Source organism: Oratosquilla oratoria, chromosome 28 (genome assembly GCF_046742065.1).
Source record: "Oratosquilla oratoria isolate Oo_2021 chromosome 28, ASM4674206v1, whole genome shotgun sequence".
Taxonomy (NCBI): domain Eukaryota; kingdom Metazoa; phylum Arthropoda; class Malacostraca; order Stomatopoda; family Squillidae; genus Oratosquilla; species Oratosquilla oratoria.
In genome coordinates, this window is record NC_134804.1 from 40,512,763 (window position 1) to 40,531,949 (window position 19,187).

The 19,187-nt window shown below is 37.5% G+C and overlaps 1 protein-coding gene across 7 annotated transcripts in view; it reads right to left on the reverse strand.

The window, feature by feature from the left end:
- Positions 1 to 2,953: 2,953 nt before the first annotated feature.
- for (cGMP-dependent protein kinase for) overlaps positions 2,954 to 19,187 on the reverse strand; it is a 592,330-nt gene continuing 576,096 nt past the window's right edge. For 5 of the 7 annotated variants that reach the window (XM_076211276.1, XM_076211277.1, XM_076211274.1 and 2 more), the window contains exons 12-16: positions 17,469 to 17,531; positions 16,976 to 17,153; positions 6,506 to 6,635; positions 5,747 to 5,936; positions 2,954 to 3,874 (exon numbers count right to left, since the gene is read on the reverse strand). In XM_076211276.1, coding sequence (XP_076067391.1) covers positions 3,709 to 3,874; positions 5,747 to 5,936; positions 6,506 to 6,635; positions 16,976 to 17,153; positions 17,469 to 17,531 — 727 coding nt within the window. In that variant the 3' untranslated portion in view covers positions 2,954 to 3,708. Of the gene's footprint in view, positions 3,875 to 5,746; positions 5,937 to 6,505; positions 6,636 to 16,975; positions 17,196 to 17,468; positions 17,532 to 19,187 lie in introns of all 7 variants that reach the window. The other 2 variants (XM_076211280.1, XM_076211281.1) reach the window with 2 other exon arrangements.

Genomic DNA, 19,187 nt, shown 5'->3' on the forward strand with positions numbered 1-19,187 from the left:
CTATGCAGTAAATTACTAAATTGAAATACCACTGGCTTTCCATTTAACATTTCCTTTTTCTGTTTAGTATTTCACCGATTTACATGATTCCTAAGTATAATTTGGTGGTTATTGTTTAGAGATAATCCTCCTGTGATTCATGATTTTCACTAGTACTACACTCCACAAGTCCCAGTAGTGTTGGATTAGTGAAGGTCTACTTTTATATGTAAACATATATACAGTCCTACCTCATGATACAGACACTGATATAGCAGAAATTTGGATATAAAGGTCTCATTAGACAAACAGACATGTCTTCTATTATGACAGACTTTGTCCGCTGTATATAGAAAATGTCCAGACACTTAAAAGGCACGCAAATGTCTTTTAATTATTATGAATCTTGTGCTTTGAAAAGTCAACTTTCCATTACCACATATCATTGGCGCCACAAGAAAGCTGTGATTAATGGAAGTCCAATTTGTGCATAAATCCCAAACTACAGTATATCCACTATTTTCCACTATGTCTCCTGTTTTTATACCATTGTACATGTATATATCAAATGTCAAGATGAATAAATATCACATTACGGGATACATCACATGTAGTATTTGAAGACCACCTTCCCATGGATATCAGCTGACGACAACATGTGATAGGAATTCTGCTGAGCGTTCCTGAACCGACTGTGAAATTGGACAATTTTGGCAACTAGAATAGCTCGTTCTAGCTTGAGAAAATTTCCGCTAGCTGAAGTGTGTCACCACTAAATCCTTCAAGACAACCCAAGGAAGAAAATTTTTACATAATTTCTTTTTATATTTCATGCTGCACTGTCTGCTCCCCATTTGATAATACGGACTTTTGATAATAAGTTCATTATGAGTTTTTTCGTTATGTAAAATATTCGCATTTAAACAATCAGCAATAAAAGACAGGTACTCCCTGCAATAAGTCCATTATAACGAGATCTGCTGTGAGGCAAGATTGGCATCAAATGTTGTAATAAACTTGGTGAGTTACTTCCATGGAGGTGATATGCATGGTTGTATAGCATGACCTAATCACATGTTCACCTTAATCATGATGAAGAAAAACCTTGAGCAGCATTACTGAAAAATTTTTTGCTAACACTTGGGAATAATTATACTCAATCAGTTAATGAGAATCAACAGGCTTTTGACACTAAGGGGAATACACAACTTAAGTATCTGTTTAACAAGTTTAAACTTGGCTGAACTTTAATAGTAACCAATGTTCCAGAAGACCATCAACAAGCTTAAATCCACATGTTACTGACCAAATATACAATTTGATCATGAAAGAACACTGATCAACTGTCAAAGAAATAGACAATGACATTGCACATGTCATTTTAATGAATGATTTGAGCATGTGCAGATTGACCACGAAATTTGTGCCCATTTTTTTTTTTTTTTTTTTCCCATGTGAAAATCAAGAGCTCCTTTTGCTCTCACAGAGGACATGATTAAGTGCACCAATGGAGATCCTGACTTTCTGAGGACTGATCACTGATGTCCCCAAGAAAGAAGAAAAAAATAATAATGAAAAACAGGTACAGAGCAAAGTTAAAGTGATGTTGACTGTTTTTTTTTTTAATCTATTTTCTTATTATTACTAATGTGGTATTGTGCATCATGAATACACACCTAAAAGCATAACTGTTGCTGCAAAATTTTCTGTCATTTTAGTGATGCATTTTGGCATAAGAGACTGGACCTGTGGAAGTCAGGTACTGTTAGCTGCATCATCACAAAGCCCCAGCCAATTCTTTACTCCTGATCCAGGTTTTCTTGGTCAAACATCAAACCTACTTGGCTTCCTACTTTCTAGACCTAGCTCCTTGTGGTTTCTGAGTGTCTGCCAGGCTAAGGATGCCTCTAAGAGATTTCATTTGAGAGCTGAGATGACGTCATACAGACCATAAAAACATAACCAGTAGCCATTCATAATCAGGACTTCCAGCAAGGTTTCCTTTGTATATTAACCCTAATAAGCTCTGTGTGTAGAGTCACAAAGGATCTACTTTCAAGAATATATACAAGCCAAAAAAGTAAGTAACGTTTATGCTCCCTGATAATATTTTGATAGATTTTGTGTACACCAATGATGGGTACCTGAATGTGCAGTCCTGTGAAGCACATGTCCGAAATAGTAGTCTCCCCACCACCTGTCTCATATCCCATCAACTCCCTTAATTCCATCTGGAGGTGCAGTCCTGAAAGTTGAAACAGTCTTGGAATGAGCCCAAGATCTCCATCAGTTTTACCTTTCCTTTTTTCACACAAGTAGAACTAACAAATAGTGATTGCTCCCTTACTCCTCCTACAAGCAGTGACAGAAATATATGCAAATCAATACAACACAGACACGATTCCAGTGTTTCTTCCTGGAAAGAGCTAGGGGAAAGCCCAAGAAATGTTGCTGCCATCTATGGGGGTGCAGGTTTCAAGCCTTTGAAAATTGAGGCAACAATCATATACAAGGTAGATGGTTGGCGGTGACTAACATCCACTCTTTCCAAGTACAATGGAGAATAGGCACACTTGCTCAGAAAGGGAGAAACAGTACAGGTAAATAGTTAATCTAGTGTATACTCAATATCTAGTTAATAACAGGGTGGCTGGCTATACAACCAATATGGTGTTTGGTCTCTCTCTCTCTCTCTCACCCATCCTATCTCTGGTACATTTTATTCATGTTCAGACTCACAACTTTATCACCATGTCATGGTCAGTTTCAATCCTTTCATCCAATTCTATCAAGGTAAGAAAAACTGTCAGTCTTCTTCCCATTTACCTCATGATGTGAGGAGGATAACATATATATAAACATTTTCAAATGTTCACATATATCTATATGTATCAGTTCCTGAGAGCATTGTAAGCACAACTGGATTACTACAGGATCCTACCTGTTACTTGCATGGATTAAAAAAACCTGTTGCTATGTTTGTCAGTAAAGTAAATCATATGTTTAATTATATTATTAAGGTCATCATCTGTCATCACCTGGTGCTACATAATTCTCTGACATAGGAAAACAATTATAAAATTTTGCAAAACAAATAAAAAAAATCAACAAAATAGCCATGTGTCTTGAATATATATTTTGAAATTTCTCTTAATAATGAAAATACAATCATTATGCTACATAACAGCATATCCTCAAAATAAATTACTTTAGGTACAAACACATGTAAGCACTAAGTAATAAGGCACTGTATGGAAGGCACATGTTAAGTGTATTATCAAGAGAAAATATAACACTGGAGACGTCCCTCTTCTCCATTCATAGATAGCTTGTCTGGAGAAAAAAATATCAAAACAAAAACAATAACAACTAACAAGCTTCTAAGTCAATATTGTGGGAGGCATAAAAATATCTGTTGTAATAAAACATTTTCTAGTTCTGGTGACCAATAAATTACTTTCCTATAAAATGTATCGTTAGATGTTTAACCACCTTCTGCCATAATAAATATGTAAAAGACCTACACAGAACCCTATTGTCTTGATATGGTAATAGTCTCAGGAAAACAATGTTCTGCCTAAGAACAATTCCGCGAAGCTTAAATTGCTTCCATGTAACCTATACAGCCTCCATGAAGCCCATAAAAGCCTTGACCATCATCACAAGGCTGTTGACCAGACTATCACAAGGGATATTCAGTGAAGATCACATCGTCACGTTTCTCTCTGTCTAGAAATCGAGATCCCAGCCAGTGATGTCATCTGGTGGTGGCCCTTCAGTGTCTGGTGGGTACTCGTCAAAGTTACTGCAGTCGACCACGGAACGGATACTGGGGATGATTGGGGGCTGGAGGGTTCTGTTCTTAAGGCCTTCCCAGTAGAATCCTTCAAACCAACTGTAAATATTGAAAATAGCAGCCATGAGAATCAATTTCAACATTAAATACTTATCAATATATAATCATAAGCATGAATACTCATTTACAACATTACAGGTTTTGAAGGTGGATGGCAGGGAGGTGATTCCTTCTGCCATCCATCTTGATGGAACACCACCAACAGGTACTTGTCATGGACCCTTCCCAGTGTACACATACATACATACATACACCAAAGGCCTTTCTCCCCTTATAATGGAGGTGGCAAAACCGGAGCACACAACCACACCATACACAAATGAGACACATTTAACCATCCCTCTCATCTCAGCACCTCAGGAATGCAGTGAGGTACAGTTCTTCCACAGCAGGGCCCAAGAACTGAAGCCCTAATCTGTATCACATCCATGCACATTAAATGACCCAGTTACTAGGATTCTAGCTGGAGTCCTCCTCTGAGATCCTTTATGACTTGATGTTTCATTGGAGAAAAATACAGAATGAGAGTCCCTAGTCCCATTACTCCATCCCATGGGAGCACAGGACTAACATCACCCCCAACCACGAAAGGGAATATCTAGGAAGAAAGCCTTAAAAATTGCCACCCTACATTTGCTTAAGGGAGAGAGACTAGAGGAAGTGGATAGTTTTAGATACTTGGGTGCGAATGTGACAGGAAAGGTAGGAGTGGGCGTGGAGGTAGAATGTAGATTGAGAGAAGGGAGTAAATGCCTTGGTGGATTAAAAAGTGTAATGAGAAATAGACATCTGGGAATGGCCAGAAACATGGAACATAAGAGAGGAAGAGAGAAGGAGTTTGAATGTGTTTGAGATGAAATGTCTGAGAAGTATGATAGGGGTTACTAGGCTAGATAGAGTGAGAAATGAGGAGGTGAGGAGGAGAACAGGGGTGGAGAGGGAGTTGGAAGATAGGGTTGATGAAAGAGTATTAGGATGGTTTGGACACAAAGAAAGAATGAGTGAAGAAAGATTAGTAAAAGAGGTGTGGAAAGCAGAGGTGGAAGGAGTGAATATGAGGGGGCATCCTAGGATGAGATGGATGGATTAGGTAAAAGGGACATTACAAAAGAGAGGAATGTCTGTTGAGGAAGGATGGGAGAGGACAGAAGATAGGGGTGAATGGAGAAGGGTTGTGTATAAATGCTGCTGCGATGCATGAGGGGGAGTGGGTGGGGGACGGGGGGTGAGGAAGTATGTATGAGAAATTTAACACAGCCGAGGGGATTTCTCCCTGTCTTCTTCTTTTCTGCATGAGGGGATGGAGAGGGGGGTCGCCAAATTAATGAAGCGGCCTTGCTGTGGATGTGCTGTGTCTTGCGACACTGCCTCTGACCCAGGGCAGTGGACAGGATGCAGGGATGACCTGTCATCCAGGAGGCTCAGGGAAAATGCTAGGTGCAAAAGAACTGAGATGTGTAAAAAGAAAAGAAAAAAAAGAAAAAGAAAAAAAAAATCCCCTATCCACCCAATCTAGCCCCTTGGGATTTCTGCCTCTTCCCTAAAATGAAACACTAGTTGAAGACATCCAAGCGGAATCATAACAGACTTTAAACACACTTCAGACTGAACTTCCCGCAGTGCTTCCAACAATGGGAAAATTGCTGAAATCATTGTATAGAAGCCTGAGGTGACTATATTGAAGGTGATGATGAAAATTAAGATTTAAAGTAGGTTCTCTGATTTTTACAAATAAATTCTCAGAAATTCTGTGTAGTGGTAGTATATTCAACATATCATAAAATATAAAACATAATATATGATATAAGATATATATATCCATAACATATATAGGCCTAATGTAGGAACTGATGTCACAAATATGTCATGACTATCAAAATATATTAACACTACAAAACACACCCTACTTACTTGTTCTTTTGTATATCCTTGATTCCACCTCTCTGATAGCCTAAACGCTCAGCAGGATTGTCTCTACATAGACGTTTAATAAGAGCCATGGCAGTCCTCGTTATGTTACGTGGGAATTCTACAGCATCAATTCCCTTTAAGATGGCATTGTAAGTCTTCATTGGGTCCTGGCCTGTGAAGGGTGGGGTACCTGGAACATGATGAAATTTATATTAGTTTTCAGTCCCCACTGTGTGATAGCTTAAAAGGGCTGGGGTATAATAGTTATAGCTGCTGTTTCCAGTCTCAATGGCTGAATATCTGCAGTTCCAAAGTAAACAACGATGGGTCTTGAGCCTTTTCATAGATCTGAGAAGAAATACCTAATTGTTGTCTGTTGTATTAGTGTTGGTCTTTTTCTGTCACCTCTTAGCAGGAAAATTATAAGGGAGAAAGAGGATGAAGACAAGGAAGGGAGCAGTTGATGACTGACAGCACTCATTAAATAAAAAAATATATATATATATAGGGTAATGGTTGAAGCCGAGAAAGATTTGGGGGTACATTTTGAGACTGATAGTAAGTCCCTTGGAACTGTACCTTTGAATAGAGGTACTGAGCTTATTATGGTTTCAGAGGATGGGCAGCAGTGAAATTACTTTCTAAAACGTTCATCTCACACATTACATTCACTACATGCAAATACCCATTGGTGACTACTAACATAATAAACAATGTCCACATTATTATGTACAAAGAGAACTATATTGAACTTCCTACCTGTGAGTAACTCGAACATGAGGACACCCAAGGACCAGTAATCCGCAGATATGTCATGTCCCTTGTTCAAGATAACCTCCGGGGCAACATATTCTGGAGTACCACAGAATGTCCATGTCTTTCGTCCAACCTGGTAATAAGTAATAATGAAAATAATGAAAATAATGAAAATAATGAAAATAATGAAAATAATAATAATAATAATAATAATAATAATAATAATAATAATAATAATAATAATAATAATAATAATAATAATATTATTATTATTATTGATAAAATGACAAAACTAAAAAATTCTGGAAGAGTAAAAGTTGGAAACTGAGTTACATGGTTGTCATGGAGAATGTCTGATGAAAGGAGAAGGTAGAGTGGAATAGTTGAGGAGATTGATTAATGTGTATCTAAAAGAAGGAAGTGTACCAGCGGATTGGAGTGCATGTATAACTCCACTAGCAGTGGAGATTAAAGGGGGGGCATTACCCCCCCCAGTTTTTCAGCTGGCCCCCTGGTTGGCCCCCAGGTTGGCAGCCAGCACGGTTTGCTACCCCACCCTTCCCTTGCTAAACGCGATAAGATAGGAATTTATATAACCCTAGTTTGAATATACATGGGATTGCTTGTAATTTGTTTTGCTGTGTTTAGCACGTAAGGGTGGGGCAACCCGTCCGGTAACACGGACAATATCCGCATTTCGCCTGTACAGTGCACTGGTCCACTTATATCAGACCAGCGATCAGCCGATAGGCATGATTTGTTTCGTCAGCCATTGCCATTAGTTTGTTTACAAATCCGAGCCATATAATCTTGATTACTGCATAACATTTCAATATTTTTACATATCTTATAAATTACAAAGTCAATTATATAAAGATTCCGCTAACTTTGAGTGCATTATACGAGCATTGTGGTTCACAAATATTAATAGTTGTAATTCTCACACATCAAATGAAACAATAGTTTTTACTGCATACATTCTGCATAATTTTCAAGTGACATGTTAAAGAAACTACGTTTGTTTATATTCAAATGCATTTTAAAGGTCAGAGCAGGGCTACATCAAGGGGAGGGGCAGGGGGGGGCAATGCCTGGGGGTGGCACGTTTTTTCTTTCTTTTTTTTGGGGGGGGGCGGCACTTTTGGTGAAAAGAAGGTGAAGCAAATTCCCCCTAATGTACTTTTAATGCATGATTCATTTTTCATGAGTTGTGTGTATGAATGATGTGTGTATAAACGTTGTTTTGTGGATGAATGTTACATGTGAATCGTGCTAGTGACCATCAGATGTGGAAGGTGGTGGTAGTGGTGGTGTGTGTGTGTGGGAGGGTGGGGGGCACTTTTCGACTCGCCCCGAGGCGGCACTTAACCATGTCGTGGTCCTGGGTCTGAGTGCACGATTTTTTTTTTCTTTTTTCTTTTTTTCTTTTTTTCAAAACTCCAGAGAGAAAAAAAAAAAAAAAAAAAAAAAAATTGCCAACCATTCCCACGAAATATGTTTGCTACTGAATTAAAAAAACGAAAATCAACTGAAAAAAATTTTCTGCACTTTTTTGATAAATTATGATCTATTGTGTAGCTGCCGAGTGTAAAAATGATTAAGGAATGTAACAACAAAACCAACACTGTCAATAATTTGGATTTCCACATCTGTCACAACTTTGACGTCGTGACACACTGCCTAGTGTTTCCCATTTTCTTTTGTCTCTTTTCACCATATGGAAGCGCTGGAAGTCATAAAGCCTCCAGTAACTACTTGGTATTTTTATCCCCCCCTTCTCTCCAGCAATTGTTGTGAGACTTTAGCGCTAATTGGTTGCAGTGCCTTATCTTCCTCCACTGCCCTGGGATTTCAGGACAACATCTTTAAGACTAAGCTTCTAGCACCTGTTGATCTACCCCTAGCCTATTTCCAATAGCAGTAAATAAGCCATTAATATCTTATAGACTGCTCTGGACTGGGTATGGGTGACCAAGAAAAAACACGGGCCTCTCATGTGATATGTGGAAGTTTTTTTGGTATCCTCTCTTGTAATATATAGTATCCTAACATAAATAAATAAAAAGATGCAGAAGGTTCCTTTATAAAACGTAAAAGTCCCTCCCTTTATGATGGCAGGATTATTAAACAAGGCATATCACAGTGACGAAAAAAAAAATATATATATATATATATACATTAGCTTTTTGGGCATGGATTTATACTGGTTACATGCTCTAATAGTTATGGTTTTTTTTTTTTTATATAAGAGGGTTACATTTAAAAACGTAATTTTCTCAGTTATTGCCGGGGTAGCAAAAGTCTGCCCTAAAATTTTCGTCATCTCTCATGGTCTAGTTCACGATTCCAAAGAGTAACTTAGGGGATGTTCCGTGCACATGAGAAGACGCCCCCCCCCAGCCAGACTATAGTCCTAATTAGCCAATGTAACACACATTTTGTGAATCTACACAGATTATGAATACCCATAAAATGTGCAACACCAATAATAAATTCATAATTGGATGTACAGATAACGAATCCATTTGGCATGCACACATTATGAAGATTTGTAAAAGGGTTAGGTTAATAACAATGGGAAACAGGGCCCTAATGTGGGGGAGGGGTTGCAAAAGCATTAGATAATGGTGGAAAAGCATTTCAAAAGATTCCTCTACTCTTTCCAAAGCTATCAGAGGCCAAAGTTAAGGGTGGCATATTTACTGGTCCGCAAGTAAGGAAAATGTTGAAGTCAGTGCAACTTTAGAATGCAATGAGTGATGCCGAAAGAGAGGCATGGTGTGCATTTCAAGATATAGTTAATGGCTTCCTTGATGATAAAAAAAACCCAAACTACAAACAGCTCGTAGCAAAACTTTTGGAAAGTTACAAGAACTTAGGATGTAGAATGTCATTAAAGGTGCACTTTTTACTTTTTTTTCATGAAAACTTGGGAGAAATGAGTGAGGAGCATGGTGAGAGGTTCCATCAGGACACTGCTGCAATGAAAAAAGATGGGACACTGCTATGATGGTCACTGGTGCATAAAGATCAAGGAGCTCACGGAAGGAAATCATGCTCATCAGTACATTTCTAGTGGGTTCTTATGATGGTATCACATGTTTTTATACTTACACTTTCTCATTAGTTTCAAAAGGGGATACATACATACATACATACATACATACATATACCAAGGCTTTTTTTCCCCCTTACAAGGGGGGTAGCCAAAAAGGACAAGGCACAAAAACATTCCCACCCATTTCATCCCCGAAAACACTCCACACCCCTCCACCCTCCATCCCATCTTAGCACCTCCTAGATGACAGGTCATCCCTGCACCCTGTCCACTGCCCTGGGTCAGAAGCAGTGTCGCAGGACACAGCACATCCACAGCAAGGCCGCTTCATTAAATCGGCGACCCCCCCTCTCTGTCCCCCCATATAAAGGAGAGGACAGGGAGAAATCCCTTCGGGCTGCGTCAAAATTTTTGCTCACACACACTACCTCACCTTCATTCCCCCGTCCAATCCACCCCTTGCAAAAGGGGATGCAAGGACAAAATATCAGCTATTTACAGACAATGTGAATATGCTAAATATAGTGTACTATTGATGATGTTGTGATTGCATGAGGAGGAATGGGCGGGGGGGGGGGTAGTATGTGTGAGTAAATTTTGACGCAGCCCGAAGGGATTTCTCCCTGTCCTCTCCTTATATGCAAGGGGGGACGGAGAGGGGGGGTCGCCGATTAAATGAAGCGGCCTTGCTGTGGATGTGCTGTGTCTTGCGACACTGCTTCTGACCCAGGGCGGTGGGCAGGGTGCAGGGATGACCCGTCATCCAGGAGGTGCTCAGATGAGAGGGAGGGTGGGAGGGGTGTGGAGTGTATTTAGGGATGAAATGGGTGGGAGTGTTTTTATGCCTTTCCCTTTTTGGCTACCTCCCTTGGAAGGGGGAAAAAGCCTTGGTATATGTATGTATGTATGTACTATTGCAGCTATGTATAGTTTCTGTATATAAAACATCAACTGTCTTTTAGAATATTGGTGCTATGCAATTTTCAATTGTATTTTTAAAATCAGGAAGGAAAGCAAGCTTAGGAATACTAAAGACAATTAAAAAAACAAAACTAGTGTTACCCAGTATAATGGGTGTACGTCTAATGGATTTGTTATCTGTGTGCCCAATAATGAATTCATTATTGGTACTGCACATTTTAACAAATATTCATAATCTGTGCAGATTCATAAAATGTGTATGACAGCCTACACAAAGAACAGTAAGAATAAGATGATCTAGTTTCACCTTAGGCCTAGCCTATCCCTAGACATACCAGTCAGTATTTCCTATTCTTTCTGCCCTGCATACCTGGTTTTCCTCTTTCTGATCCTGTTCTACCCCATTTTCTTCACTACTATGGTTGGACTTCCCATATCATCATCATCGTTAAGAAGTTAAACTTCGACATGTTCAGTAATTTCCTGATCGTCTTTTGACGTTTGGTATCGTTATGAGCTCAAGCATATGTGGCATGGTGGATAATGAACAACATCCACTGTCTAACTCCCCTTACTCAGATTCAATTAAATTCTGTGAAATTTTTCAATAGAAACTGTGAGTGTATATGCAATAATCACTTCTAAGGCAAGATACAATGTTGACTCCTATGACATTCCACTGATGCGTGATGAATGGCTGCAGTCTTGGGAATCTTTGGGAATCCTCTCTGTAAACATGTATCTTAATCAAAATATTACCTTTACAATAGTGGAATTGACTGGAATAGTTTACAAAACCAATTCTAAAAAGGAGTGGGTGGTTTAAAAAATTACTTCATCTATTGCACTCTGACTTTTAAGTTCTTTGTAAGAGTATGTATCAAATAACCAGAAAATCACTTTATCTGGACTGATTTAAGTCCTCAGTGGTCGGATATATGAGATTTTACTTACAAGGTAAAAGGGACAGGTATGAATATGTTAATTTCACAGGGATTAATCTTTTAAGTGTAGTTGGTAAGGTGTATAAAAAGGTATTAAGAGAACTGAGCAAGGTCAGAGGAAGTAATTGTTGGGGGAGGGACAGTATAGGTTAAATAGAAGATGAGGGTAAATAGATAAAGTTTTTAAGAATAAGACAGATATGTAAAATATCAGTTAATTAATAAATTATTTTTCATCTATTTATAGTAAAAAGTATGTCTCTTGGGTTTTTATAGATTTAGAATGTAAGGTGGGGTTGACATACAGGTGTTATGAAGTGGTTCATTGATGTGTGTGGTAGGGGGAAATCTGTGTGGGCAACCGAGTTTTTACAAGAGTAAAAGAGTTTGTGTGAGGGGTTGGGAAAGGAGAGAGTGAATGGTTTGAGGTGAAGGTAGAGCTACACCAGGGTCGTGTGATGTTGCCCTGGATGTTCAATGTGCATATGATGAGGAAAGTAAACACAAGTTCTAGGCAGAGAAGCAGGAAGTAAGCCAGTTGTTGTTTGCAAATGATACTGCATTACTGGGTGAATTTGAGCACATACTGAATCAATCAGTGGTAGAATTTGTGAAGATTTGTGATGAGAGAAAGATGAAAATAAATGTGAGTAAAAATATGGTGATGAGATATATGAAGAATAATGATAGTGGTGGGTTAGATGTGAGTTTACAGGGTGAAAAGATAGAAGTAAAGAACTTCATACTTGGGGTCACATGGGGCAACAAATGGAGGTGAATTATAGTGTAAAAAAGGTAAATACATGTCAGGGGAAGGGATGAAAACTTTTATGAGAAATAGATATCTGGAGATGAACACAAATAAGTTGAATTAGGGATGTAGTGGAGTGGAGACTTGAAATCTGAAGAAGGCAGCATACAAGAGCCTACATGCTCATCTACCCTTAAGATGGTATTATTTTTATTCCATTTGAGTATCTAACACAACCTCCTCACTGGTGGGAGACCAGTGAGGGAGCTGGTAAAGTCACTGCTAACCCAATCATGTGGTAGGCCACACTGGGCTGGCTACATGGTACTGGTAGACAGCAGTTGTGCTTCACCTGATGCATGGAAATTGGAGAAATATTATATGATATCCAAATAGGCAGGGACAAAATGCAGAAATGCCTATGTTTGTGGAGGATCTTAATAGCAAATCAAATAATGTACAAATGCACACACACACACACACACACACACTTCAACGAATGGACGGCTTAGAAGACGTTCTGAAGAAAAGTGAAGTCTGTGGATCCCAACGCAAAGAGAAGTGCCTAGTGTTTTTGCAGGGTGGGGGGGAAATTGCTCGTGGAGTAGTGGGAACGTAGGGAAAGAGGAAAAGGGGAGGGATTACTGAGGGAAATGGAAGGAAATGAGGAGGGAGTAGACTTTGACCAGCCAGACAAGCGGAAGGTAAACAAAAGACTTAGCGAGGATCAAATGTCTAATAAAAATGTAAAGATTAGAAGTATAGAGAGGAGCAATACAGAAGAAAGTGACGAGAATATGTTCCAGGGATTTAAAGAGGGTGGGGGGGACACAACCCCCCCCCCCCCCGACTGATAAGACTAGAGGAGAGAGTTGATAAGGTGATCGAGGACTTGGAGCGTAAGTTAGGTAACGTAGACTCCATTTTTAAAAGAATTGAAAGGTTGGAACAACTAGAGAAGGCTAACAGAAACTTAACTGAAGAAATAGAGGACCTAAAAAGACAGTTAGGAAATGTAAAAGAGGAGAATGAGAAATTGAAGAAGAATAGTAATGAAAACAGAGAGAAACTAGCTACAGAAGCTAAAAATTGGAGAATAACTCAAGAAGGGAATAAGGTTTCATTCACTGACATAGTCAAACAGCAATTGAAAGAACATAATGAAGACTCAGTTATTAAAGTGATGAGACAGAAGGAGAATATAGTAAGAGAATTAGCTGACAAAAAGAAATGTATAATTATATTAGGAATGGAAGAGAAACATAACCCAGATAGAACTGCAAGAATCAAGGAGGAAAATGAAAGAGTAAGCAGTTTACTAAAATTAGTCCAGGAAGATGAACCAGAAATTATAAAGGAAATTGAGGAAAAATTCAGACTCGGAAAATATAGTACAGATAAGACCAGACCAATTAAGATTAAATTCAGGTCACAAACAACAGCAGAGAAAATTCTATCCAAGACAGGGAAACTAGCAACAAATGATCAATATAAAAAGGTATGGATAAAAAGAGAAATGAATAAGGAGGAAAGAGAGGCAGAAAAGCAGAAAAGAATTGAAGCTAAGGCAAAAAACGAGGAAAGAACGGAGTCAGAGAAAGAGAGATTCTATTGGAGAGTAGTGAACATGAAAATAAAGCAGTTCGACATACTAAAGAAAAACATAAGGGAAACAGAGAATACAATGGAAGTGGCAGAAAACTAAGAGTGTCTTACACAAATATAGATGGATTGATAACAGGATTGAATGAACTGAATGATTATTTGAAAGAAAAAGAACCGGACATAATGGGAATTGTAGAAACAAAATTAAAAGGCCCACTACCACCCAACAGTGTAGGACATGATACATACAATTATTGGATTAGAAACAGAGAGAAAAAACAAGGGGGTGGAGTTATGTTCCTGACTAAGAAGGATATAAACGTGAAAGGTGTCATATATGGAAAGAATACAGTAGAGATGATTATGATAGAAGTGGAAGACCGAGATAAGAAGAGCAGAAAATTTGTGATCAATTATGTGCCTCCGAAAACAGCCTCATGGGAGGAGAGTGAACATAAAAGTATGTTAGAGGACACAAAGATAGCATTAACTAAAATAATGGAAGACGGAGGAAGAATAGTTATGATGGGCGACTTTAATTGCAAAGAAATCTGCTGGGAAGAAATGACAGTAAAGAGTGGTGATGACTCATGGGGAAATGCTCTACTTGAGATGATTACTGACCATTCAATGACACAATGGATACAAGAGAACACTAGGTATAGAAATGAAGAAGAACCATCGAGGCTAGACTTAATAATTACATCTGAACCTAGAATAGTGGACAAGATTGAATATAAAACACCAATAGGTAAAAGTGACCACATATTGATTGAACTGGAACTTAATGAAGAAAAATATATGAAAAGAAATGAACAATATAGAAAAGGAAGAATGATGTATGAAAAAACAAACTTTGATAAAATAAGAGAATTCTTCCAACAAGAAAACTGGGAAGAAATATACAAAGAAGAAACAACAGTGGAAGAGAAATGGAATATTTTGACAAAAATTTACAAAAAAGGAGTGGAAAAGTATGTCCCAAGACAAAAACAAGAAAAAGAATATGTAAAATGCTGGTACAACAAAAGTTGTAGGGAGTTAAAGGACAAAAGAGACAAAGCCTGGAACAGATGGAAAAAAGACAGAAGACCTGAAAAATGGAAAGTATATACTGGTTATAGAAATGAATATGTACAAAAGTGCAGAGAGGAAAAAAGAAAATATGAAAAAGATGTTATAGAAAAGTGTAAAGATCAACCAAAACTATTCTACAGATTTGTAAACAATAAACTGAAAAACAAACAAGACTTAGAGAAATTAAGACAAGGAGGAGTTGAATACACTGAGGAAATGGAAATGGCAGAAATTATGAACAAACATTTTAAATCAGTGTTTACAAGGGAAAAATATACAACCTGAAGAGATTGAGTGGAAGGAAAAAGTCCCCCCTATGGAAGAAATAGAAGTAACAAAGAATGAAATATTGACACACTTGGGTAATTTTGATGTCAGAAAATCGCATGGGCCAGATGAAATAGCAAACTGGATTCTGAAAGAATGCAGGAATGAACTGGCAGACAAAATACATAGCATAATAAGCAGTTCCTTAAAAGAAGGAAAAGTTCCAGAAGATTGGAAAAAAGCAAATATAGTACCTATATATAAAGGAGGAAATAAAGAAGAACCTACCAACTATAGACCAGTCTCTCTAACAAGTACAATAGCAAAAATATGTGAAAGAATTATCAAAAGTAGATGGGTAAAATACTTGGAAAAAAACAACGTACTAAATCCAAGGCAATTTGGATTCAGACAAGGACGATCATGCGTCACCAATTTAATATGTTTCTATTCAAGGCTAATAGATATAATACAAGAAAGAGATGGATGGGCTGATTGTGCATTTCTAGACCTAAAAAAAGCTTTTGACAAAGTACCACATAAGAAGTTGCTTAAGAAATTAGAATATGAAGGAGGAATACAAGGTAAATTGCTAAATTGGATGGAAGACTTTTTGCAAGAAAGAAAAATGAGAGTAGTGATAAGAGATCAGCACTCAAAATGGAATGAAGTAATAAGCGGTGTCCCGCAGGGAACAGTTCTGGCCCCAATAATGTTTGCTATATATATTAATGATATGGATGAAGGAATTGAAAGCTATATGAGCTTCTTTGCAGATGATGCAAAATTACTGAAAAGAGTGAAAACTGAAGAAGATTGTGAATCACTACAGAGAGATCTAAATAAAGTACAAGAATGGAGTAGGAAGTGGGAGATGGAGTTCAATACAAAAAAGTGTAGTATAATGGAATTTGGAAAAAGCAAAAACAGAATAACAGGATCATATAATTTGGGAGAAGAAGGAATAAAAAAAGTAGAAAATGAGAAGGACCTGGGAGTCATTGTTATGAATAATATGTCACCTGAGAAACATATAAATAAGATTTTTGGAGAAACTTATAATTTAATAAGAACAATCAAAGTAGCATTTACATACCTGGATGAAGAAATGGTGAGGAAAATCCTAATCACCCTGATAAGACCAAGATTGGAATATGCAGCAACGATATGGTCACCAAGTACAAAAAAATGTATAAAAAAACTTGAAAGAATACAAAGAGCAATTACAAAACTGGCACCAACACTCTCAAAACTATCATATGAAGAGAGACTACAAAAACTTAAACTACAGACACTAGAGCAAAGAAGAGAGAGAGGAGATTTGATAGCTATTTACAGAATCATGAAAGGCATAGAAATTACTGATAGAGAGAATCTGATAAAATGGGATGACAGAAATACAAGAGGACACGGAAAGAAAATAAAAAAAGACAGCTATAGAAGAGATTTTAAAAAGAACAGCTTTCCTCACAGAGCAATAGACAGTTGGAACAAGTTAGATGAGAAAGTGGTGTGTGCAAAATCAATACATGAATTTAAAAATAGTTTAGATAAAATGAGATATGAAGACGGGACCCCACGAGCATAGCTCCCCTTCCCGTAAAATACAACTAGGTACAACTAGGTAAATACACACATAGTACATATATATATATATATATATATATATATATATATATATATATATATATATACATACATACATATATATATACATATATATATATATATATATATAGATACATACATATACATACATATATATATATATATATATATTGTACGAGTCCATACAAATTCATGCATGAAAACAATTACTGGTAATATTACTATATTCAATGTTCCCTTACCTGAAGTCTTTTCGCAAAACCGAAGTCAACTAGCTTGACGTAGCCCTTGAGGTCCAGCAGCAGGTTTTCTGGTTTGAGATCCCGGTAGATGATGCCACGTGAGTGTAAGTAGTCGAAGGCCTCCACCACACAAGCAGTGTAGAATCGAGTGGTCTGATCATCAAAGTGGCCTCGATCCCTGTGAGGATACCGGAAGGGAGTAAGCGAGGGGGGAGGAGTTCTGGAAGTCGGGCAGGATTAATGGAAGAGGAATAGAGGATCAAGGTCGAGGTGAGGGAGAGAAGAAAGGACATGCAAAGGATGAAGCAAGGAAAAAACCACTCGCAAAGAACAATGATAATTCAGTGTTATTTCAGTAGGCAAGATTGTAATAATACATACATCATTTCATGCAGAAGAAAGAGTGCATGTTAGTATACATTCAAAGCCGTAACCAAAGTTGCACACGAACAACAAATGCCCGAAGATGTCGCAACATGTAGATCAAACATACATGCATTCAACAACAGCAGAACATGGAGAATCCAAGCAGGTTGAATATAATTTTTTGTGGGCACTGCATATTAGTGTGATTGTGTTGGCGTGTGTGGATTCACACATGCATGGACACAATAAGTATGATATTTTCAGGGTGTAAGGTTGTGTATGGATGGAAGGAAGAGGTAGAACAGGGAAATGAAAAATGTATGAGTAATACATTATACCAAAATGAGTGAAGTACTATAAGGCTTGAGTAATAAATAAGCAATACATTTTTCCATTTAGAGACATTGGGGTGTGGTTATGAATGGGAATGCTGTTACAGAATGTGTGAGTATGTTGACTCCTTCCAACCCATAGGGACAAATGTATTTTGCTCTATCTACTGCCAGGCAACTTCATTCAATCTGAAAGAACCTCTCAACAATAAAGGCTTAAAATTATTTTGATTGCCTTGATTTATCTTCAGCAGCACATAAAGGCAAATAATTACTTCTGAAGAAACACTTGGGCAGCAAAATGTTACATAAAATTGAGAGATATTTCACTTATGAAAAAGATGGGCTTTTACCTGTATAAACTTATGTATGATTGTAACATGACAAATAATATCACTGCAAAGTCAGGTATAATTGAGAATGGTAGCTGTCAATAATTCTGCATTTACCATGGATTACCAGATAATTTGGTATGGCATACGGTCAGCAGCTTATGGCATGGATATATAAAATACCTCTTCAAATCTTCTTGGAAAAGTTATTGATAAAATACACATGAAGTTTATAATTGTTTATTCTTTGGTGATTTATAATTCTAAAGATAGGCTTTACTGAAATGCATCTTCACAATATAATCTTTCACAATTTCAAATAGTGCAATCATGTCAAATTTTTCTCTTCTTTCCTCCTGTATGGGCAGTTCCTACTTATCTGACCTCTCCTTGTATAATCTGTTGGCTAGGTTAGAGATCACTTTTTCTTGTTTTTCCTTTTCTATGGGACTATTGCTGCATGTTCCAATTAGGGCAGATAAGGTTTTCAATATTCTTGCATACTTTGTCAATATTGTCAAATGCCACTCTTACATGGATCAGCAAATTATATTTCCCCTGTTACCCTGGTGATATATTATTTTGGGTAACAAATTATCCATAAGCAAAACTCCAAAATCCTTCTCATCCTTTGCTTTTGTAGCTGTTTTTCCCATTGTATAACTACATGACTATGCTCTCTTACTTTTTTCTTACATTCATATTAATTTTTCACTTCTGGCTCCAATCTTGTCTAGATCTTCCTGTATAAATCTATCTTCTTCATTTTTTACTCTTCCATGATTTTGACATTTTGAAAAAGGTCGTCATAACTATTTGTCTCATCAATTATGTAACTGGTGTATATTAGGAACATTGCAAGTGCCCCAGGGGACCCCACTTGTCACTTCTTTTTAAAACAATACATCCTGTGGGCTGGATTAGACCTTTAGGGGCCATAAACACTAGGAAGATTATTAAGGCCTTCACATTTGTGAAATTCGAAGTAAAAATAATACTAAAACTCCTTAGTACTGTAATATGATTACTATCAACATTATTGCATATGTTTTTATTTCATCATTATTTATTGTGGGGTCCCAGGGCCTCCTTCAGCTACATTTACACCATGGTCCACTGTAAATCTGGCACTATAAAAATCTCTGTTGCCTATCTTCCCTTGGGGTCATAATCATGTGTCCA